The following is a 24,381-nucleotide window of genomic DNA, read 5'->3' on the forward strand; positions in this document are numbered from 1 at the left end:
GATTCCTTTGACCCACAGTCTTCATATTTGGCATGGAGGTTAGTCATGATTAGTAGATGACCCCTATTGATTTTGAGGTCACCAGGTCAAAGGTTAAGGTCACAGGGGCCTTGACTTCAAAAAGCTTGTCCGCCCAATAACTTAAGATTCCTTTGACCCACAGTCTTCATATTTGGAATGGAGGTCAGTCATGATTAGTAAATGACCCCTATTGATTTTGAAGTCACCAGGTCAAAGTCACAGGGACTTTGACTTCAAAAAGTTTGTCTGCCCAATAACTTTAGATTCCTTTGACCCACAGTCTTCATATTTGGCATGGATGTTGATCATGACTATAAGGTGACCCCTATTGATTTTGAGGTCACTGGGTCAAAGGTCAAGGTCACAGGGACCTTGACAAAAAAAAGCAGCTTTTCTTCTCAATTGCTAAAGAATGTCCTGTCCGCAATGTATTGATTTTGACATTTTCACATTTGAAGCATGTAGAATACATAACTTAGCAATGCACTGGCTTAGTAACCTCAGATTTGGCAGGGAGGTTGTCCTTGAGCTCTAAATGGCCACTGTTGATTCTGACAAAGTGGTATGCGGGGGTATTCACACCATGATAGTGGCAGTTCTAGTTTTTTTTTCTAGAATTACGTTTGTACTGTCCTGGGTCCCTGTGGCTGCAGCGTGCCAGTGCTGGGACATACGTGTGTATATCGTATATCCCAGGCCAGTGTAAATAAAGTTTCCTTTTAAAAGGAAAGGCTTGCACAGTGTTGTGCCTTCATCCACACCCTTTAAAATTGTGTTTTTTTTTCTCAATTTATTATCACAATTTTTTTGAATTACGGTATTTGTATATCATAAAGGGTTTATTAATTTAGTTTTTTTTTTTTTTTTTTTTTTTTGAAAAACGAATATTTTTTGTCAAAACGATTTGAAATCTATTCTCTATTGTATAAAACTAACAAGTGTGCACATTTCATTTCCCCTTTTCCGCAGAGAAATCATTCGTTTGATTTATAGACAAGTAAATGCACTAAATTACTTCGTTACGTGGTACCAATTAATAAGCTTGTATCAACTACATATGAACTATATGTTACACGATCACAAATACGTATATCAGCACGTGGCAAGGTTAATGATATGCATGGGCTATTTTTAGATTACCTCACCAAAAAGTTGAATTGCATTCAGTAGATCTAAATATAACTCGATCATGCGTGATTTGTAAACTAATACAGACACAAAAAAAACAATTATAAAAGAAACTAACTATTGCGTCTTGAAAAACAATTGAAACGGAACAATTTCGTATATAATTTATTACGGTTTAAACCGATAAATCGAGTAAAAATAGAAATCCTATTTATATAAACAAACTGGGATTACCGTAGTAACTAAAATAGCTTAGATTTCCGTAATATTACTTCGTCTGATTCCGCAGTATGATGGAATCGCCCGTATTGTCACGATTGCAATCGGAACTACATCGGCTATTATCATTAATCCGAAGAGTGACGGAAAAGGCCGAAAAGTTACGATTGGCACGATTGCATCTGGTTTTCCGTTCAATCATGCACCAACAGATGTAAGCAGGAAACCACCTAACCGGAACAAGTTTTCCATATGAAATGGCTTGCAGCCGTGGCTGCAAGCCAAAAAATATCAGTCTCAATTCAATTCCATTTTTCATTCATATGAAAACGTATTTTGATATGAAATTAGACAATTTAACAAAGCATCAAAAACTCATCAAATATATATATAAGAACAAATGAGAACATTTAGTGGTAAAGAGTCTTTCAAGAAGTGGTTTTTACAAGAGAATATTATTACGAACAGCTGTTATTTTGTCATTCGGAACAGGTGACACTTCGCCGTTTAACTAAGGGTTCTACTTTCAATTTTGTGGCTGACACGCACGCGATTAAGTGATTAAAATGCTTCAACCCATTCTTAACTCGCTTAACAGCAAGAAAATAGTGCTGGCTAGCACTTCTCCCAGGCGTAAAGTTATGCTGCAACAAATTGTAAGTAGTTTTCATGTTCTCACATTAAATCATTCTCAAAAAGTATTATTCAATGTGTTATGGCATATAAGCCTCGTTTTTTGCGATCATATGAAAAAGTGTGTTTCTTCACTTGATTTTTGCAGTTTAAAGTCGTCAGCCGTGCTTTATCCTCACCATAAGTAGGTCATAATGATAAGTGAAAGTAGGACAATGTTCATATAAATTTATAAAGACAAAGATCACACTGTGAAATGATGAACAATTTGAAATTACACTTTCAAGTTTTTGTTTTAAGAACTAGTTTACATGAAACTAAAAGCAAGAATAATTTCCTTGAATGTGTTTTCTGTAGACCAAGTATAAAAATCTTTGCAAGCTTTTATGCATATTTCATGAATGGCATCCAGTTTGAAAGTCAGTTGTAGTGCATTTACTAAACTGAGGTGAACTGTTACCAGTTATACATGTAATATTGAAACCCAACAGTCTGACAGTGACAATGAATAATTTCTGATCATTTTATTTCATAAATATACCAAAACAAACATTTACTGTTATCATTTTTTATTGACATATGGATCAAGTCACTGTTGTGTTGCAAGTTCTCAAAATTGTTTGTCAGTGACTGGAATATGAATAAAGATCCCTTTTGAAGATGGCTGTTTTCTAAATTCTCATACCAGAACACCTTGATGAACTCTGAGGTATCAGAACACTTTCTTGCACATGCCCAGTTTATTTTGTTACAAATAATGAAGTAAGCATACTTGAAAAAGTACAAACAAAAACTTAAACAGCTGATACAACACTAACTCATTTTTATTTCACTTACGTTTACAAATCACCACAATCAATGTTTCCAGAATCGACTATTATCACTTGAACTCCACTGACAGGTATCAAATCCATTCCATGTTGTTGCCCTATTTGCCAGTACCAGCAAGTAAAGTCCTTGATAATATTCTGAATAATTATGTAATGGGATCATACTCAATATCTAACTTTAATATTTCTTACTGCTTGGGTTTCAGTAATCGGACCACATTTTTCATGCAATATGTTATTTTTATTGACACATAGATTCTGCACAAAATTTACAGGGTTTGAAGTTTGACATAATCCCATCAAATTTTGAGGAAAATTTAAGGAAAGACAGCTTTAAAACACCATTAGATTATGTGGCAGAGACGGCAAAACAGAAGACATTAGAAGTCACAGAAAGGTTGTACAGTGGTCAGGTAATATTAACTATAACTAAATTACACATTAACTATATATTATTATGTTTTAAATATATCAGGAGTGAAATTAATCTGTTATATATTATGTTTGTTTTTTAAAAGTTACTAAGTGAAAGAAAGAAAAAGAAATTATTATGTAGACTTAAGATATGTTAATGAATACATGTGCTTAGAATGAGATGGATAAAATAAATTTAGTGGGTATTACATCATTTTTTATATCATTTTTAATTACATTTTGTTTTAACTGTATAAATTTTTACAAATTTTAGGCATCCATAGATGTTTTTTTTATAATTTTTGATTGTCACTGTGTATGAAATGATACTCCAAGAATCGTGATGTCAACTTAACATTTCTATTTTTAGGTTGCACCACCTGATCTGATAATTGGAGCAGATACTATAGTGACCTATAACAATGAGATATTTGAGAAACCATCCAGTAGGGACCATGCTATAGATATATTGTCCAGGTAGGTGTGTTTATAGTCTGTAACAGTACATGGATGTATATTAGGTAGGAAAAAAGTGTATCTCTTGAGTGTGCATTAGTGATACAACTGATTCTCTGATGTGTATAAATAATTAAATTGTCATGTTATTTATTAACAGGTGTATAAATACTTAAACATAAGAACACATACATGCATATGAAAACCAACATGTTGAATTATTAAAATATTTTTTCCTCAAATGTGTTTGTCTTTGGAAGTAAGGAAAAGTTGAGTGTGGTTCCTGCTAGGCGGTGACTTCTTTTTGATGTCACCGAAAATTCTTTTGTATTTATGGCATTTGATATAAGCTTACATAAAAATTGTCTTGTTATACAGTGATATGCAAGTAAATTATAGACATTGTCTAAAATTTTATTAACTTTAGTGAGACAGAAGACATGACTAGCTTGAATGAGTTATTAAACTAAACTTAATGAAAAAAATGCTTATTTTATATATATTGTTTTTATGAACTGTTGAAAACTGTTTAATATCAAGTAGATAAATGTAGATGTATATTATATTAAGTTAAATAGACATAAACATTTAATATTTAATTCATAATGTGTATTATTGTTGACTTATTAGTCATGCAGATTTTTAGCTGGAGTTATACTGAGAGCTGTTGTACTCACCCAGATGTCAGTGTCACGGTTTGGTTAAGTTTTTGCGTACAAGTTGGTTTCTCTAAAACTACTGTAGGGAATGGGTTGAAACTGCACACACATATTTGGGAACATAATTGGATGTCCATGTTAATTATGCCAGTACACAGATCATAGAAAATTGAGTTGTCATACCTGATTGCCTGTAATAATTGTAGAGAATTTGTGTTATTACAGTAAATTTATTCAGTGATTTCAGTACATAATTGGCTCTTATTTTATTTCTTCAATATATAATATACAGGAATGTATGTGATTTCAGGTTAAGTGGTAACAGTCATAATGTATTCACCTCAGTTGTGTTAGTCACTCCAAAGACAGGTAAATTTATTTTCTTGAAATGTAGTGTCACAGAGTATTTTTTGAAATTTTGAACATAATGTTTTTCATATTTTTGATTATTTGAAAATTTTGTATATCTTTATATTGTAAAAGATAAAGTTAAACCACTTTTCATTTAATGACACTATATATTCATATTGTGACCATCAAAACATGTTTATTTTATATATACGAAGGGACTGTGTAGCAATTATCTATATTTTGTAATATCAAATTAAAGTATTTTATATCTTAATAAAATAATCAACATAAAGTCATCATTAGGCCCTATATTTCAGATTCAACTTCTTCAAAGTATAACCTGACACAGTTTCATACCTGTACAGAAGTAATGATGGGAGATCTTACACCTCAAATCATACAGGCATATGTGGATACGGGAGAACCTATGTAAGTTATTCAAGCTTAATTGAATCTGTCAGAAATGTGTGAAGTTATATAAATTAGGATTTACAACCATATAGTACTGAGAGAGAAATCGAAAGACTAAGTTAATGTATTCTGATTTACTGTGCATACCAAATTACTGGTATTCTTATTTACTGGGCATACCAAATAACTGGTATTCTGATTTACTGAGCATACCAAATTACTGATATTCTAATTTACTGAGCATACCCAATTACAGGTATTCTGATTTACTGAGAGCATACCAAATTACATGTATTCTGATTTACTGAACGTACCAAATTATGGTATTCTGATTTACTGAGCATACCAAATTACTGATATTCTTATTTACTGGGCATACCAAATAACTGGTATTGTGATTTACTGAGCATACCAAATTACTGATATTCTTATTTACTGAGCATACCAAATTACAGGTATTCTGATTTACTGAGAGCATACCAAATTACATGTATTCTGATTTACTGAGCGTACCAAATTATGGTATTCTGATTTACTGAGCATACCAAATTACTGATATTCTGATTTACTTAGCATACCAAATTACAGGTATTCTGATTTACTGAGCATACCAAATTATTGTACATGTATTCTGATTTACTGAGCATACCAAATTACTGATATTCTGATTTACTGAGCATACCCAATTACAGGTATTCTGATTTACTGAGAGCATACCAAATTACATGTATTCTGATTTACTGAACATACCAAATTATGGTATTCTGATTTACAGAGCATACCAAATTACTGATATTCTGATTTACTGAGCATACCAAATTACAGGTATTCTGTTTACTGAGAGCATACCAAATTACAGGTATTCTGATTTACTGAGCGTACCAAATATTGTACATGTATTCTGATTTACTGAGCATACCTAATTACTGATATTCTGATTTACTGAGCATACCAAATTACGGGTATTCTGATTTACTGAGCATACCAAGCTACTAGTAGTAGTATACCGATTTTCTGAGTTTACCAAATTACAGGTATTCTGATTTACTGAGCGTACCAAATATTGTACATGTATTCTGATTTACTGAGCATACCAAATTACTGATTTTTCTGATTTACTGAGCATACCAAATTACTGGCAATTTGATTTACTGTGCATACCAGATTACTGGTATCCTGATTTACTGAGAGCATACCAGATTACTGTTTTTGCAGGTTTTCACTATATCAATGTCACATGATTTTTATGAGTTTCCTGTTTTTCAGGGATAAAGCTGGAGGTTATGGGATACAAGCATTAGGAAGTACATTGATCAGTGGAATAAAGGGAGACTACTTTAATGTCATGGGATTTCCTCTTCATCCTTTTGCTAAAGAACTGTTAAAATTGTTTCCAGGATCTTGATACATGTGATAAAAACATATTGGATTTCATTTCATTTTTGTCATCTTATTTTGTATATAAGCATAATAAACAGAAATTGATAAAATTATATGGATTATAGTTCTTATATATTTCTAAACACATGTTCAAAATATTTTTAGTCTATAAAGCTATGCACCAGGCTGTCTGTCCTTCTGTTAATTTTTTTTATTTACATTTAACTAATGGTAGGAAATTAAAACTACTTGGCAGATATGTTACCATAATGAGATAATGTGCATTGACCTTCTTAGAGTCAAGGTCACATTAAGTCCGCTCTGTATCTTTTGAACAGAAAGAAGGAAATTAAAACTTGCTTCTTCAGATCAAAATTGGCTCTGCCCAAGAGGCTTCTTGGTTGATATATAGAGCTTTATACTAGGAATAAATATCTAAGTGAACTACAATGCCCAAAGTGTATACATATTTCGCATGTAGCATTGCTGTGTGGACCTCTACAAAAGAGATATCAATCATGCCTGCCGGATTAACATTGGCATTGCCCTGAGGTCACATACGGTAGTTGATGTAGACTTATATAGGCACATTTAAGTTTTATTATGTGAAACTACAATGCCTTTAGCTTTGTTATCAGGTATGGAGCATTGCTTAGTCAACCTCTACAAAAAGTTCATAAAGGGTGTTACATTGTTTTATATAATAGGCATATCTCTATCTATCGAGTATTCCTAAACTACAATGCCAAGAGCTTAGATATATGGCATGTTTCGTCACCTCAAAAGTTAATCTTGCCCTATGTGTCAAAATTGGCCAGGGTGTCACTTGCTTTATGTAAGCTTATAAATAGGAAAACACATCTCTTTTTATGGAAAACTACAATGCTTAGAGCTTACATACATTTTGCATTTATTCATTTACAGACATCTACAAAAGTATCATGCACCTAGGGCCAAAGATCCCCTCACCCTGGGGGTCGTTTGGTATCATAAGGCTAATTAATATAAAACATTTTATAGAGAAGTTTCATGATTTGGTCTCTTCCCTAATTTTGAGATAAGATTTGTTTACTCAAACAAATTTGCAATAGAGAATCCATTGTTTTATTCCATTGCTTGTTTTATTCCAAAGAACCATAGTTGTAAAAAATGAGAAATACCCTGAACAATTAAAAGCTATAATTCACATTTGGGTCGATACAAAAACAAAGCACTACTCCTGCTCCGTAACACTGTCAGTACATATAATAAATTATGTGCTTGTGTAAGAGTCTAATAAGAGAAACATTAATATTAACTTTTCTTGCATCATGAAAGAATACACTATTGAAATTATATACATGTAGCATAATTATTTTTTAGGTGTAACAAGTTTACATTCAAAATTAAATTAATGTAAATACACAATTTTCCAAAGGTACATAACAAGAAGATGACTTAAGAAGTTGCAGTATTGAATCCATTGAACCCAAGGAAAAGAAAAAAAAAGAATATTCATAAGGGGACTATTGCCAAAGACCACATCTACTGATTGATATCTACCTGATAAAACATCTGAAGATGCATTGTCCAGCAACCGCTAAATGCTTTATAGACAGTATATATGGTCTACAATATAACCTATTAACACAAAGTTCCTGTTATGACTTTAAATAAGTCATTAAACAACATGACAATATTGTTGTCTACTTTTGAAATTTAATAGCTATTCAAATTTTCTATGTAGAATAAAACAAAGGCCTGTCTGTTAATAACCTATCCCTATTTCAGATAAAGATGATTTTTGCCTCTAAGGAGTGAGGAAAGAGATGTTTGGAGGTGTTTTTGCTATCATTTGTCACCAATCTTGAGTTGATAGTCAAATAATACCAATAGTAATATTGTTGAATCATGAGTTTTAAGGATATAGGCCATAGTTGGTATCAGTGACTAACATTATTTAAACTGATTACATGTATTTATTTATTGCTATACCAGTCTTGTTTCAGTTTAAACTCATTGCCATGTGATCAGGGAAGTGGCTGGATCATGATCATGTTAGGAAACAGTAATGTAATGAAACAAATTGCCTCGGATTCAAAAAAAAACAAAGGACTACAAAACACACAAAGAAGATAATTCACCAATTAGCCATTTATTTATAAACAATTGTACCCCAAGAAATTTTATAAAACAATATATAACAAGAAAATAAAGTTTAGCTTTTTGCAAGAAATAGCAAAAAGAAAAAATAGTATAAATATAGATTTGATATATAAATTATAATATAATATAAATAGTAGTGTTTAAAAGGACATGCGGCAATTACTTGGCAATTATTGCAAATCTCTTTGATAAATGAGAAGCTAATGCTTGTAATATTGACCCCGAGACATTTGAATATTCTGTGACCCTAACTCAAGCATAGTCGGTTTCAGAAGTAGAACACGTAAATTTTAAGGTTTGTCGAAACAGTTATGTATTACTTAGAACAAGGGGACCTCAATATTGGAGGTTGGTGGTGTAAACTTGAAAAGTTTGAAAAAAATGTAGTCCATGACTAATGGCAGCAAATCACTTGTAATTATAAAAGAGCTTGGTTAAAATCAACAGGTATTAGAACATTCTTAGAATATTTGTATAATGTATATGACCTGTTGCTAGCCATATATGATGACTAAGAGTTAATTTTAATTTTCCCCTTAAACAAATTAACTTCTTATGCTATTTTTCCTAGATCAATAAACCAAAAATTTACAATAGTTGTCTTTAAAATAACATCGTTGTACTATATGTCGCAAATTTGTTAGAAGAGATGGACCTTATTAATACTGGTTTATATTTTTTAAAATCACTTGTAATAATTTATGCTTGTTTTTGATTTAATCAGTTTGTATTTTAGTTACAAATGAAAAACAACTTATTTTAGCTATTGAAATAAAACTATTTCATAGTAAAATAACAGAGCTAATCCTTGTAAAGAGAAGAATTAATGACATAACAATATTTTGATACTTGCAAAGTAGTGCCATACATATTTGTTAACTATGAATTCACAATGTAAATGTTTTTTGCGGATATAAGCAAAAGTAAATGTAACTGGAATACAACCAGATCTACAGTAATGAAGAATCAGTCTTGGGTCAATATTGCGGACTAAATACTAGTATAGAAATTTTGTAAACAACACTTTCATCACTGTGTAAACTGCAAAGTCTTAACAAAAACTTCCCTTTCTTCTCTAAATCATGGATGTGAATACAGTTAAAAAATAGTACAACAACATGTGACCTTTGATACAATATACAATATAAAAATATAATCAACATGATTAAACATACACAATTAACAAACAGTAGTTAGCAAAACAATTGAGCTCCAGTTTTGAGACAGAACTGTGTTAGTAATCCTGAAATATTTAACCTGTTCACTGTAAACGATGAGCAAAAATTCATACAATATTTAAAATCAAATGCTATTTGTCAAAAAATTGAAAATTACCCTGAAAGAAACCACTGATTAAAATCTAGGTTTATTATTCCAGGCAGTGTAGTCGACTTCCTTAGTCTCCAAGTTAACAGACAGACAAATGCTGTACAACTAGACTATATTGATGAATGCTTGATATTCATAAGAGTAACCAATTTCATTTCAAACCATGATAATATCTCTTTTTTTCTTAAGTTCCATGGAATATCCATGTATATAAAATCAAGATATTAAGCATCAAAGTGATTGATTTCATATTACTTTTTCAGCATGTATGTACTGTAAACCAATAGAGGTCAAACATAAGATGCTGCTAAGTTAACAAGTTTTTTTTACATAATATGTTAATTTAAAAATTTATATTTCTAAAACGGCTGTATTAACTAAACAGAAAATTAAAGGACACATACACTGTACACAAGACATTACACATTAATAACTCTAGTGTTTTGTTTACTACATTAATATTGTATACTACCCTATATTGTACTACTATAATCAATAAATAAAGTGATCTACTAAACATTACAATATAAAATATATATAAATATAAATAATTTGCACTGTAAAATGGTGCTGACACTAATCAACATGACATATTCAATTAGTAAAATTGTGTAGCACTTGCTTGCAAAAATGTGACATAGGCTTTAACAGTTAAGTAGCACTATGGCTGACAGATTTAAAGCTGGTATGAATTTTGAGGAAAGGTAATATGGGGACCCTTCACTGTGATTTTTTAGTTCGAGTAATTTTTTAGTTTGACACATAAACTGTTTTTTCAGTGATATTTTGTTTAATCACGTGACTTCCCTTGTTTTCTAAGAAATATATCTATAACAAATATCTTTATATTACATACTTGTTCATATAATATAATTGTCCCATTTGTTCTATGGTAAATCAATGTTTATAATGAAAAAAAAAATGATTAGAATAAAGTCTTCTGATAAAAGGACCTTGACATTCTTGAGATTTAGTATAAACTTTTTGATAACCTGATGAAGGTTACTTGTATATCTTAACCGCTACTGGTAGTTAAAATATAAACCAGGGTGTTGTTTTTGATGTACTGTTCCCCCTCCAACCTTTTTATTCATATTGTATGAAACTTGTCTGAGGAAAAATATTATTAAGCTTGACAAAAGTTCTCCTGAGTATGTTTCATAAAATTGTATATCAAATGACAATAAATTTTAGATCCTATAACAATAATTAATTTTTACATTCAATTTTATTTTTTCCTTCGATTTTTGTTCTAAAAATTGAATGCCAATATTAAGCTCAGTTAATTTAACAGCAAAGTTTTCTTAGATTGTGTCACAACTGATAAGCTCCTTGGATCATCATCATCAAGGTAAAATTCTGGAATGTTATATTCCACTTTAAATTCATGTTTCGCCCATATCAATTAAATAAACCAATAATCTAAATTTTAAAACTAACTATTTACTGGATTTCATGCAAAATAGAGCAAGTTTGTAAAATAATTATCACATTTTAAATCTGAGCTCTAAAAAAGTTAAAAACCCATTTAAAAACCTTTTGCCCAATCTGACAAGCACTTCTAGCCGAAGAATGAAAAAAAATCTTATATATACTAGTATTGAGAGCTAACTGCAAAACATTTATTTTAACATGCTTCACAGAAGCAGCTACCATCTTGCTCAAAGCTCATTATATATTTATCTACAATTTACAAAGCACTAACTGAAATAACAAATTATATATCACATTATGAATCTTCAAGATACACAATATAAACATGACAATAACAAAAGATGGCACAATAAAGCACTTATACATACAGCTAATTTACAGCTATGTTATAGTATGTGGCAATCAATTACATTATAGATCAGATTTTTTTTCCAAATATTTTTCATTATATAAATAAATATAGATAAGCATTTCTTTAAAAAATTACATGTATATATGTGTCAGTGTAATGACATACACATGATCAAAAGAATTTTACATATATGTGTATGTCATGCTAAGTTAAGCTATATGTTAGTACATGTATATCAAGATCAAAACATTACTTTAATTTTTCTTCATTTTTTTCCAATAATCAATCTTTTATCGTCAGAGTAACTGTAGAATTACATTTGCTTTACATAGGAAATTCCAATTATCAATTATATTACCGGTATGTAACATATCTTCTATTAATTAGCATGAATTCAAAAATTTATGAAATTAACTTTTTGCGAGTCTTACAGTTTTAAAAGTCAAATCACTTGATGTGTTGCCCCAACTCAACTGTAGAGTTTTGTGATAAATATAATCATGGTCTAATATCTATGATAATTTGATAAGATTTTGGCTATTTGAAGCGGCTTGAAAAAAGAAGATGTCTGGCAGAATTTCCTCCTTTTCCAAGTCCCTGAACACAGACTGTCATTTAGATGTAATTATCAATCCTGGTGAACATGAAGAAGAACAGCTTAAATGATGGCTTGATGAATGTTTAACTGCCTGTATTGTAAATAAGTAGTTTTGGAATAATTTAAAGTGGTCCAGTATATGGATTGTTGATGACATTGAAGAAGGTTGCCATGGTCATTGGACAGGCAGCAAGCCCCGCCCCAGCACGTGTTCCATTCATTCCGGTCAAAGTTTTCCAGCTGTAATAGATTAAATAAAATATATGATTAAATATCTTGATGAACATTTACCTATATGACATATACACATCACCTATCAGTAAGTTATTATAATTCTAGACTAACTATATATTAAAGTTATAGGGTAAGATATTAGATACATCACAATAAATATTTATTATAATTTGTGAATAACTGACATAACTAAATTGAAAATCTCTGAAAGCCATCAAAGATGACTGAAGATATCAAGTAGAAAATTGAAAGTTATTTTAAAATGTAACATAATATTTTATAAGGAATGCAATAAATCTTTTAAACACCTATCAGCTTCAAACTACAGTACAATGTTATATCATATAAGGAATCTGAATTTAGAAGTGGTAATTATACAATGCTTTCAATGAATTCAACACAATAAACCCAACTTCATTTGCAAATTTGTTAAACTCTTATCAACATAAAAGTCTAAAATCACCCTTGGTTATTAGTAATAAGTTAAGACATTGCACTTCAAAATTTACATAACATCTGAAAGCTAAAAATTCACCAAACATCTGAAAGCTAAAAAATTACCCAACATTTGCAAACATAATTGTTCTCAAGTTAGACCAAGCTTGGTAACAAATACTTCAAACATAGCAACAAATACACTAGTACTTCTTGAACACATTCTACCTATGAATGTCACTTTCAGAAATGTCTCCATACATTTCAAATTTTTAAACAATATCCGAGTAAGATTTTGCTTGGAATGTATGTAAAATGCTCCTTTATTTTTACTTCATTATAACATTACAGTAAGTATATTAGATAGTTTTACCTGCCTTAGTGATACATGGTTTCAAAGTAAACAACAAAAAAACATCCAACATGTTTTCAAAGTGAACAAAAAAAACAAAAAAACAACAACATGCAAACTTCACAACAACAAAAATTTAAAAACAAATGATTGTTGCCTTAAACCTTTTTCCAAAAGCAAAAACAATGTCATCACAGGAATAACATTGTGGTAAACATAATTTGTTTGTCCAGAATTAAATGAAATATAAAATTTCATATCTGACCTTGAAAGTCAAGGTCATTTAAGGTAAAGGCAAAAAGCAAAAAATTCAACAAGACAGTGTGTGTCATAAGTGTTTTTGCCCTATCTATCCATTAATAACAATATAATGAGCAATTATACGAAAATTCAATAATTTGACCTTGATGGTCAAGATCATTGATTAGTCAAGGACATCATTACTTATTCAACATGTTTGTTTTGTCATAAGTGTTGTTTTGTCCATGTGCAGATCATATCCATCCACTGATAACAGAGTTATGGCAAATTCAAGTTATTTTAGTTTGATAGTATAGGGAGCTTTAAGCTTATAAACACATTGAATCCGTTCCTAGAACCAACCTGTACTAAGCAATGAGTGTAAAGTTTCTTGCTCAGGGAAAGAACAGTTTACCCCCCCTGGGGTTTGAACTCACGGAGCCAGAAATCTGTAGATTACTAATCTGACGCATTAACCACTAAGTCATGTTGCCACACTTATTCTTACTAAATTGTGAAAATCAGTAAAAATGTCAATCATAAAAGTTTTAAAGTTATCCAAATGCAAAATATTGATTAATTATATCTTGAATTAAATTTCACATCAGTAAAATGTACAAACAATGCCCCAGCTAACTAAACATTTTATTTCTAAGACCATAATGCAATTACACAATACAAGTTAAAAATTGTATTATTTTACAATCAATCATTTCAGACGTAAACTGGTCAAGAACATGGATCTTTTCTCACTGAAGACAAGAAATGCTGCTCCCAATCTAGGTTTGGTAAAGTTTTATAAACTCATTCAAATATTTACAAAGTCTAAAATGATTATACAAATCTACAAATCGGAAAAGACATGTTATATGATACAATAAGAGACTAAAAACTATTAAACTTCTGGTTAAAGTCTAAAAACTACATTGATTTACATGCATACAAGACTTTGTCAACTCAATAGGAAAGAATTGTAACTATATGTGTATATATATAATAAAGAAGAAGTAATATTATAGTCTCACACTGAAATAATGAGAAGGTTATAAACATCAGAAAATAAAATAGAACAACATGAAGCATAGTAAGTGTTTACATATATAACAACAACAATGTAAGTAAATGTGAAATAATACATTTAGCCTACATGCAGAGTACATTTAACATAAGAAGAGGGGGTTTAAATCCTGCATGCTAACACAATACATTTCCCACAGGGGGCTATCATACCTGCTCCCCCACAATTTGTGAAATAATTAAGCTCGGAACTGTCTGGAATGAGGGACACAGGTCCAGGTAATAAAACCACACCAGCGCCAGCTCGAGATATCTCAATATTGGCTTCCTTTTCCCAACTATATATAAACATGAATCCAATACAACACTTATAATTGGGCATCAAAAGATAAAGAATCTAAGTCAAACACTTAAAATGACAGTTGGAAAATTCTATTCTTTACACTTTTAACTGTTTAATTGTACACATAGTACAATTATTTGAACTAGAATGCCATAATAACACAATACTTGTAATTTTAATTTCCAACTGTCAAATTAAGATATATTGCCAGAATAACAGCTGCAAAAATGTCAGACAAGACTCAAGAACTACTGCAAAGCAAGTGCCACGCTCAACTTTTTTCTTATTTCTGAAGTCAAACATGTCATCGGATAAAGAATATTGAAAAAAAGAATACTGCTAAAACATTATTTTACACAAAATTGACATTGACTGTTAAGGTCATTCAAAGGTCAAGATAACATCTGAATAAAACTTAATCATCATGTCAGTTTTGTCATAAATGTTCTTTTGTACAAGAAAGACATATCTATAATTAAATAACAAAGTATTGACAATTGAAGCAAATTTCAATAGCTTGGCCTTGTCGATAAGTCAATTAAAGGTCAAAGTCATCAGAATAATTCGACATTATTCCACTCCATTCAGCCGTATGTGTTCTTTTGTCCAAATATAAATTTAAATCTGTAAATAAATAACAAACTTATGACTATTTAAACAAATTTCAATAATTTATAATCCTGCAACCTGTCAGTTTTGTCATATGTGTTCTTTTGTCCAAGTAAAAGTAAAATCCGTAAATAAATAACAAAACTAAGCAAATTTCAATAATTTGTCCTCGACAGCCAAATAAACATCAAGGTTATATTTGAATAAATGTACATACGGGTTTTAACAGAAGGGTCTCTTTTTGACAAGTTATAAATCAAGTTCATAAATAAATAAGTCAAGGAACTCTGTGCTAAATTGAATACATGACCTTGATTGTCAAGGCCATATAATGGTCAAGGTCATATTTGAACTACTAAACATGTTAGTTTGATAATAAGTGCTCTTTTGTCCTAGTCAAATCCATAAATAAATTACAAATTTATTGCCATTTGAAAAAATATCACTAAATTGACCTTTAGTGTCAAGGTCATATTAAGGTCAAAGTCATGTTCATTAAAATGTTTTTTAATGTCTTGCCCCAAGGATTGTTGTGCTCAAGTATGAAGACATTCCATTCGTTAATAACAAAGTTATAGCAAATTACAGCAAAAATCAAACAAAATACAATAATTTGACCTTCAAGGTTATTGTCATTAATGAGTGAAAGTCGGGATGTACTTAAAGGTCTTGTCCAAAGGATTGTTGTATCCAAGTATGAAATTAATTCCAACATAAATAACAAAGGTATTGCCAATGATAGCAAAAACCAAGCAAAATTTAAACACTTGACAATGAACTTCAAGGTAATTTATGAGTCAAGGCCAAGTTCAGTCTGGTCTACTTGAAGATCTTGTCCAAAGGGTTGTTGCATCCAAGTATGAAGACAATCCATAAAGAAATAAAAAAAAAAGGACAATGTTAAAGTTTCAGATGACAACAGGAAGGGATAACATGACTGTAGCAATAGCTTGAATTTCTTCTCCGAAAAAGTTGAGCATATGACAATTAAGGACGTTTTTGGAGTTTTCATATAGACATATAGGCACGATTAAAACTGTATAATAGAATTTGAAATGCTACCTTCAGTAATTTTTGCAACACAAAACATGTTTACATTTTCATAAATAAATACATAATGTAACTTGCAAATTACAATTCAGTTTTTAAAGGGACTCCAATGAGGTTTTTTTTTTGCATGAAAGGAATGGAAATATTTGTTCCGAGATTTGTGTATCACTTGATACATGTAGGTATGAACCAATTACCTGTATGCAAACGTTCAGATCATTCCCTTACCCCCTTTTTTTCCTGAACAAACATTTTTGTTGTGCAATATGACCAAAAAATGTTGCAACGCTTTTCACTTAAAATAAATAAGGCTACAAATTACTCTATTTTTAAGTTTTCAGGCTCTTTGAATTCAGTGGAGCTCCTTTAAATTTTACTTTAAAATAAATTTATCACAGTTTTTATACATTATACATGTATATGAGGGCAAATAATAATTATATTAATAAGGTATATGATATATGGTCTTTTGTATATGAAAACTGAAATATTTTGAATTTATGGATTAAAGGGACTCCACTGAGGTTTAAAAGCCTAAAAACATAACAATTGAATTTCTTATTTAAATGAGCTGGGGCACTATAAAGAGAAATATTTGCAAAGATAGATAAGAAATATACTTTGAAATAAATTGAAAATCGTATTTTTATGCTTTCCTTAGTTGGATTTGAGGGAAAAGCGTTTAAACGCTTTTCATTTTGAGTCATTTTTTACAATTTGAATAATTTTTCTGGAAAAACAAAGTGCGCGAATGATCTGAAATTTTGCACAAGGATTAGTGGTCTAAACCTACATGAAATGGTACATTTGTCTTGAAAAAATATTTTCAGTCCCATCATCTCAAAAAACCTAAGTGGAGTCCCTTTAAAAATAGATTAAAAACGTTTACAAATTAATGACCCCCCTCCCCCCCCCCAAAAAAAACAACAAAAAAAACACACACAAAAAAAAAATCCGCCACAAATCATTCCCTCTATACAGTAACCAAGCAATCAATGTCACTTTATCTTCCTTAATCATAGAAGATAATTAAATAACATACTTTACTTTAATAAACCAATTAACACTGAAACTTTTTTTCTTGAGTATTTTGAAAACACCATAAAAAAAACTAAAAATGAAACCCCAACAAAAACCCCAAGACTTTACAATATTAATTTTCCAATATCTAGTTGTATGTAACTGCTAATGTAAACACCTTTGTTATAAATTCCAGATGCAGTCAATAAAATAATCAAGCAATAATTCTTACATATTTGATAAATAATACTATAGTCAATGGCCTTGAAAAAATGATAAGACAATTATAAAATTAACTTTACCTGTCAGTGATAGGATTGTAGGATTCCACAGAGTTGAGATAGTTACAACCATCGTGACCACCAACAGCATACAACCTGCCACCTAGTGCTGCAACACCTACACCTCCACGAGGACATGACAGGCTCGCTACAGGGGTCCACTTGCCAGAACGAGGATCAAACCTCTCACATGTGTCCAGGGAAGCATTATCATCAAAGCCACCTGTTTTAAACAATGTAAAATGATCATATTCATTTAACAATTTTCCTGGAACTTTATTTACAAAGGGAAACATTTTGACACTTTAATATTTTAGAACATCACTTAAAAAAAATTTGTGTCAGCTTGCATACAATATTTTTTGTTGTACTACAAAGTAAATATTTATAAGCATAAAATAAATCAACTCATCTTTTTTTTAAAGATATTTCATAATATTGCTGTACTAACAAATCTATGAAAGGACATTCAAGGAAGGGTTATTCTTATTTCTATACAAGTCAAACACACATGTTCTTAACTCACCAACAGCATAAATATATCCATCAAGTACACCCACACCAGCCCCAGCTCTCTTGTTCCCCATACATGCAACAATAGTCCACTTGTTCACATATGGATCATAACATTCGCATTTGTTGAGTGACGAAGATCCGTCATTACCTCCAATAGCATACAGGTAACCCTGGTAACAAATCATATAAATTACTAATGAATTAGACACAAGAAATTTGTTGTTTTCTTTTTACATTACAATGTGGTAAATCTTTCTCAACTACATAAAAGGTTTACTTATCAAGGCATAAATCATATACTTACTTAACAAGTTCATTAATAATATGAATATGAAAAGCATATGAAAATGTTACATTACCCGTATAAAATAGGAAATGATTAATGATTAACCTTTAATGCAGCTACACCAACACCCCCTCTCGGTAAATTCATCGAGGCAACCTGTGTCCAGCTATTAGCAACCGGATCATAACGTTCCACTGTATCAAAACATGTCTTGTCATCTAACCCTCCAACAGCATATATTGCACCACCAAGACATGCCAGACCTAAACCACGGCTATAAACACAAATTTATTTAATATACATACATGTATATTAATGGAAATGTCTATGAATATAACTGTAAATTTGGTATCAAATAAAAACAACCTTACAAGAAATAACACTTTTTTGACACTTTTGATGTATTAATTTGAATTCTAACACAACCAGCATTTTTTCCCAATTGAACATAGAAGAAACGAAAGTGTTCGTTATTATGCAATAAAATCACTGTTGATGTTCTATATTTAGAAATCCTTGCATCCAAACGACAATTATTGAGCGATAAAATCACTGTTTGGGATATATTATTTCTTAAATTTAGGAAAAAAAAACACTACTACATACACGCCTGTTTTCTGTGTCACCATTGATGCCATCTTCCTCCACTTTGCTGTGGTGGGATCAAATACCTCACCACTCCCTAAATGTTTACTTCCATTGTGACCTCCTACAGCATATATCTGACCTACAATATAGTACCAAATATTAAATAATAACAACAAGTTTAGCTACACTTCACAGATCTTATTTCATGCTATAAAGTTTTGTTTTAGAGGAAACTCTATGATTGATTGGCTTTAATTGCTTACTTCAGATCAATTATTCATTAACATTGTTGGTTCAAATCCTCCTTTGGATTATTTCATGTGTATTCAGCCACCTAACAAAAGGTACAAACTTAAACCCAACATAAAACCAGGTTTGGGAGGGGCAATTTAGATATTCCTCCGCCAGTTACATGTATACTGGAAAGTCATAGTGTTGGCTGGACTTAAAACCGCTTAAAGTTGGAACTGTCCTTTCTAATATTTACAAAAGGTATTTAATTTAAAATTGGAAATTTTATAAATGAGCAGGTAATAAAACAAAAACTGACCAGCCTAGTGGCACATGTCAGATTCAACTGTAACTATGTCTTCAGTATTTTAAAAAACATATTTGAATAAAGTACTTTATCAAGTCAACCACCTATACAATTCCAATTTCATGGCATGAAACATAAGACAATGTCTATATGTCTATGTTCATCATTCATAAACAGATTGAAAGTACATTTGTAATGTATTTGTTAAAGAAAGTAAGAAATAAAGGAACATGTTGTATTTACCATTGAAGCAGCAGACGCCAACATGACGCCTTCTTATATGCATCTCTGTCACCTGGTACCATCTGTCCTTCATTGGATGGTAACACTCTATTGTCTTGTACGGGTCTCCAGAGGCACCACGTCCTCCAACACAAAACAACACACCTACAATATTCATATAATAAAATAACTGCAACAAGGTCAGTTTAAAATTCTTGTCAATGATTATATCATCATTATTATTGCGATTTCAACAATCAGTAAGGTTATAAAAGCTGATTATTGTTGGTCTGGTCTAAAACTTTGTTACTTTATTGTTAGAAGAAAAACAACCCTGACTGTGACATCTTTAGAAGATTTTGAGAAACTATTGTTATCACCATTTTCACCAAGAATTTTGTGGTTATTTTACCATTTTCTGATTTTTTTTTTCAATTTTTAACTGCAGAATTCTGCTTAAAGTGGTGCTACTGGGTTAGGACGGCATCTACAACATTTTCAATTATAGCATTTTGGGATTTTCATTTTTTTCTATTGTTTTGGGTCAGAAAATATCTCGGTGCAGCATTAAGGTTGATACCTTAAAAATTCAATATCTCTTCAAATAAATACAGCCCGAGATATCTGATGTTCCTTAAAAACTCAAACAACTCTCAATTAATTCATAGCTGTGCAAAAACTATCATTGAAACAATGTAAAACAACCCTTTCTTAAAGTATGCCTCAAGTCTTTGTTATTTACTGGTACTATTTCTTAATTATTCAAATGAAAAATATCAGTTTAAGCTATTACATTTTTAACAACATAGTATACCTGCATAACTCTTCCTGGGGCGTGTTCTGTCAGAGAGAGTCATGTCAGTCAACAGGTTCCCTATGTACATCTGATAATATTTGGCTTCATCAAGAAAATCTCTACAATCCAGATTACTTCTAACAAGTTCATTTGTTGCTACATTATTCATCAAGTAATGAGTACTGATAAGCGGTAGCTTCACTTTTCCTAACAATCTAGGCAAGTGCTGTTTTCTGTTTTCCTTGTCATGATTAATCCACTGCATAACAGCTTCAAAAACCTCCTCTTCTCTTGATACATTCAAGGTACTTGAGCTCACAATTCCATCTATCACATCAGCTGACATGGTCATGAACTCTGGAGTTTTAGAAACCTCATTGAAGTTATCTGTAATGAATTCTTGAGTGTACCTGATAAGTTGTTCTCGGTTATGCTGCATTGCAAAACCGTGGACTTGAACACAGTTGTCTGGGTGTAAATGCTCCTTCATGAACTCAGAACAAGCATGAGCAACATTTTCAATCTGTAGAATAGATGCCACGTACAGAACACCCTGTACATTATCTACAGTTATTGTCACTTTTCCACTGTAAGCATACTTTATCATATTCTCCAGTATATTCTCATCAATATCCTGTATTTTTATCACATTTTGTTTACTTTCAGCCATTTTACCCATAAACATGGCCCGAAAATAGCCACTGATGCTTGCCAGAAGAATTCTGTGGCATTTGAAAGATCTCTGCCCACACTGTATCTCAACATCACACAGTTCACCTTTGTCACGAAAATTGTTCAAAGTTTTGTATGTATCCCTAAAAAAGTTTGGAGTTTCATAATCAACAATGCTGGCCTCGATACTCAGCGAGTCTTCTCCCTGTGAATCTGCATTATTGTCTGATTCTGTTACAGGAGGGCTCGTAGGTAAAGATGGCAGCTGGTCAATCTGTAAACTGTCCACTCGCTCTGGTATAGGCGGAGTTCCAGACATGCTGATACTACATGTATGGCACAAACATTTAAGGAATCAGTGGTTATCTCATTTCTACCTGAAGAAATAATTGTTTGAAAAATAAAAGATGTTACCTATTTGGAGTACTGTCTTATGAATCCTTCAACTACAACTTTTATTTACAAAATGCTTCAGGCCATGAGGTCATTACATGACAAATAATACAGCAGAAAAACAACAATGAGCACCGTATACAAATGTAATTAAAAAGCTCGATAAATTATTTATGAAATGTCAATAATTTGGAAAAGATAATATAATATCAAAATAATGACAAGTCCTATAGACTCAAACAGGGCTTTTTACATGATCCATATCCATGGAATTGGGAATTTCAGCAATGTTTTGTTAAAATTTTGGAAAAAATGATTGACTGAAAATTTGCAGTGATTAAAGAATGCAAACAATCACAGATTGCTTACACATAGAAAGTGGTGGAAACACAAATAGAAACATCTGTTTTATTGCATTTTACCAGATGGATTTAAGCAGGGCCTTTTTACCTTCTATAACAGGGGCCGGTATAGGGCTGCTTCCCCAAAGAAAATTTCTTTAAAATCATGCAGTTTTCCCCAAAAATTGAATTTACATTAAGTTTTTTCTTCCCCTTTTGCAAATATACCATGTAATTTTTCCCCAAAATTAAGGGCTGGGCTGCTTCCCCAAACTGTGAAAAAAAGCCCTGTTTAAGGTACCATTACAAGACTTTTTAAAGATCATGTTGTATATAATTATACACTAAATTTGCACATAGACATGTACAAGATTAAAAAAAGAGTTTTTATGAATATATAACAACTGACACTCAAATATGTATAATGCACCAGTGTCTATTCTAGGAGGGGGATGGGGGGATTCACCCATATTTTTGAGATTTTCCCCCCCTATTTCTTCAGAGGCAGGGGGAAAATTTTACATAGAAAAAGAAGGAAAAAAATCAACAAATGTAATAAATTCTCACTTTGCGATAAAAATCTCCCCTGTTTTTCAAATCCTAGAATAGACACTGTGCACTTAAGTTGTTTACAAATATGAACAGTAGTATAGGCCCGAAGTGAATCAACATTTTTTGTTAATTTCTATGTCTTCACATGTACTTTTAATTTGTGTTTTATTACAATCTGTGTCAGGTAAAAGGTTGATCCAGTAATTCATCCTAATCAATCAAAGGCAGCATGTTGATGTCGAATATTAAAAACATGGTACATTTATAAGTGATTAGAACCTGGGACAGTTAAAACACTCATATTTTTCAATACGACAATAGAGTTAAACTCTCATCTACTTTGAAGTTGTTACAGATCTTGAAAATAATACAGTTCCCTTCTGAAATTTTCACTAATGTGTGGATTAGTGGCTTATATCTAATAACAAAGAAGATTATAATTAAATAACAAGAGCCATACCAACAAAGCAAAACCCATTTTCCATTCAATATAAATTATAAGCTATTAAGTATTATTTCAGCTAAGAATTCTTAGTAAATGCTGTAAGAACTTTAATACAAATATGTGGATATTAAAATCTGCAGTTATCTATTTACGCACGCCGGGAAACAGTTTTACTGGTTTCCTGCCTCATTATGGTTCCAATTCAAATTGACACACAAAAAAATTTGCAAATTACCATCTTAATAATCAAGTTGTGTGAAAGTACATTTCACAAAATGGGACTCTAATTGTGTTCATGATCGGTTTATAAATTTGATTGTAAAATTTGACTGATTCAAATTTTTGTTCCTTGACAGGTGGGTTTAATTTAGACATAATATAAAACATGAAAATAGAAATGCTCCTACTTCCAAACAAAAAAAAATAGTGTGTATAGGCTAGAAGTGTTGAGTGAATAATTCATCCAAATGTGAAATGTGTGAAGACTTATAGTAAAAATGTGCAGCCAGAGGGTTTAATGTATACATGACAGTGTTATGTATAAAAAAAAACCTGTCAGAGAGCTCTCACAATTACAATACATCTACTTAGAATATAATGTCCGAAAATTATCTGTCCGAAATATGTGATTGAATAATAATTATAATAAGGAATTATATATTCAATAAATCAATATTACATATAAGGATACCTTGAAAAGAATTGTACTTAACAGTATTACATCAAACTTCAAATGTCTTAACGCCAAAAAAAATAGCATTTAATTGCTAATTATCAAGTTGTCGGCAGAGTTGTTATTGTTTTTAAAAATGAAGCCAACGTTAACAAACTACCAGAACGACAGACTCCATGTCACATATTTTAATCATATTTATCAATAAAACTTAATTTAAGGTTTATTGATATAAATAAGATAAGTATATGTGCTAGGATTGACATATATACAATTTATTTGGATTTTAAAGGGACTCCACTGACGGGACTGTAAATAAATTTTCGAGATTACAAGTCCCAGATCTAGACCAATAACTTGTGTGCAAAATTTCAAATCATTCAACACTTAACAAGTACCGGCAATTAGCATACAGGAA

At 31.1% G+C, this 24,381-nt stretch overlaps 2 protein-coding genes across 6 annotated transcripts; one reads left to right on the top strand and one right to left on the bottom strand.

Moving 5' to 3' along the window:
• Positions 1-1,869: 1,869 nt before the first annotated feature.
• Positions 1,870-6,615, top strand: LOC132740773 (probable bifunctional dTTP/UTP pyrophosphatase/methyltransferase protein). Its single transcript, XM_060728760.1, has 6 exons — positions 1,870-2,024; positions 3,107-3,244; positions 3,616-3,722; positions 4,671-4,729; positions 5,029-5,140; positions 6,389-6,615. Exons 1-6 carry the CDS (start codon positions 1,935-1,937, stop codon positions 6,525-6,527), a joined length of 645 nt encoding a protein of 214 aa, XP_060584743.1. The 5' UTR covers positions 1,870-1,934; the 3' UTR covers positions 6,528-6,615.
• A 2,005-nt stretch (positions 6,616-8,620) lies between these two features.
• On the bottom strand, positions 8,621-24,126 carry LOC132740772 (kelch-like protein 8). 5 transcript variants are annotated; one of them, XM_060728755.1, is made up of 9 exons: positions 23,982-24,126; positions 20,906-21,936; positions 20,113-20,256; positions 19,350-19,470; positions 18,849-19,017; positions 18,468-18,627; positions 17,963-18,164; positions 14,852-14,976; positions 8,621-12,600 (listed from the first exon to the last, which is right to left on the bottom strand). In XM_060728755.1, the coding sequence occupies exons 2-9, from the start codon at positions 21,876-21,878 to the stop codon at positions 12,587-12,589; spliced, it is 1,908 nt and encodes a 635-aa protein (XP_060584738.1). In that variant the 5' UTR covers positions 21,879-21,936; positions 23,982-24,126; the 3' UTR covers positions 8,621-12,586. The 5 variants fall into 5 exon arrangements, with proteins under 5 accessions (XP_060584738.1, XP_060584739.1, XP_060584740.1 ...); XM_060728756.1 differs by having other exon boundaries at positions 24,012-24,120; XM_060728757.1 differs by having other exon boundaries at positions 20,906-21,932; positions 23,982-24,087.
• Positions 24,127-24,381: the final 255 nt, after the last annotated feature.

This window comes from Ruditapes philippinarum, unplaced genomic scaffold (assembly GCF_026571515.1).
Source record: "Ruditapes philippinarum isolate M1 unplaced genomic scaffold, ASM2657151v2 ctg6301_1_1_1_1, whole genome shotgun sequence".
In the NCBI taxonomy this organism is placed as follows: domain Eukaryota; kingdom Metazoa; phylum Mollusca; class Bivalvia; order Venerida; family Veneridae; genus Ruditapes; species Ruditapes philippinarum.

Coding starts and splice junctions, on each gene's coding strand:
- LOC132740773 (XM_060728760.1), top strand. CDS start 1,935: ATGCTTCAACCCATTCTTAACTCGCTTAACAGCAAGAAAATAGTGCTG. Junction 2,025..3,106: donor AAGTTATGCTGCAACAAATT/GTAAGTAGTTTT, acceptor CAAAATTTACAG/GGTTTGAAGTTTGACATAAT. Junction 3,245..3,615: donor AAAGGTTGTACAGTGGTCAG/GTAATATTAACT, acceptor TTCTATTTTTAG/GTTGCACCACCTGATCTGAT.
- LOC132740772 (XM_060728755.1), bottom strand. CDS start 21,878: ATGTCTGGAACTCCGCCTATACCAGAGCGAGTGGACAGTTTACAGATT. Junction 20,257..20,905: donor CCCCAGGAAGAGTTATGCAG/GTATACTATGTT, acceptor TGAATATTGTAG/GTGTGTTGTTTTGTGTTGGA. Junction 19,471..20,112: donor TGGCGTCTGCTGCTTCAATG/GTAAATACAACA, acceptor ACTATATTGTAG/GTCAGATATATGCTGTAGGA.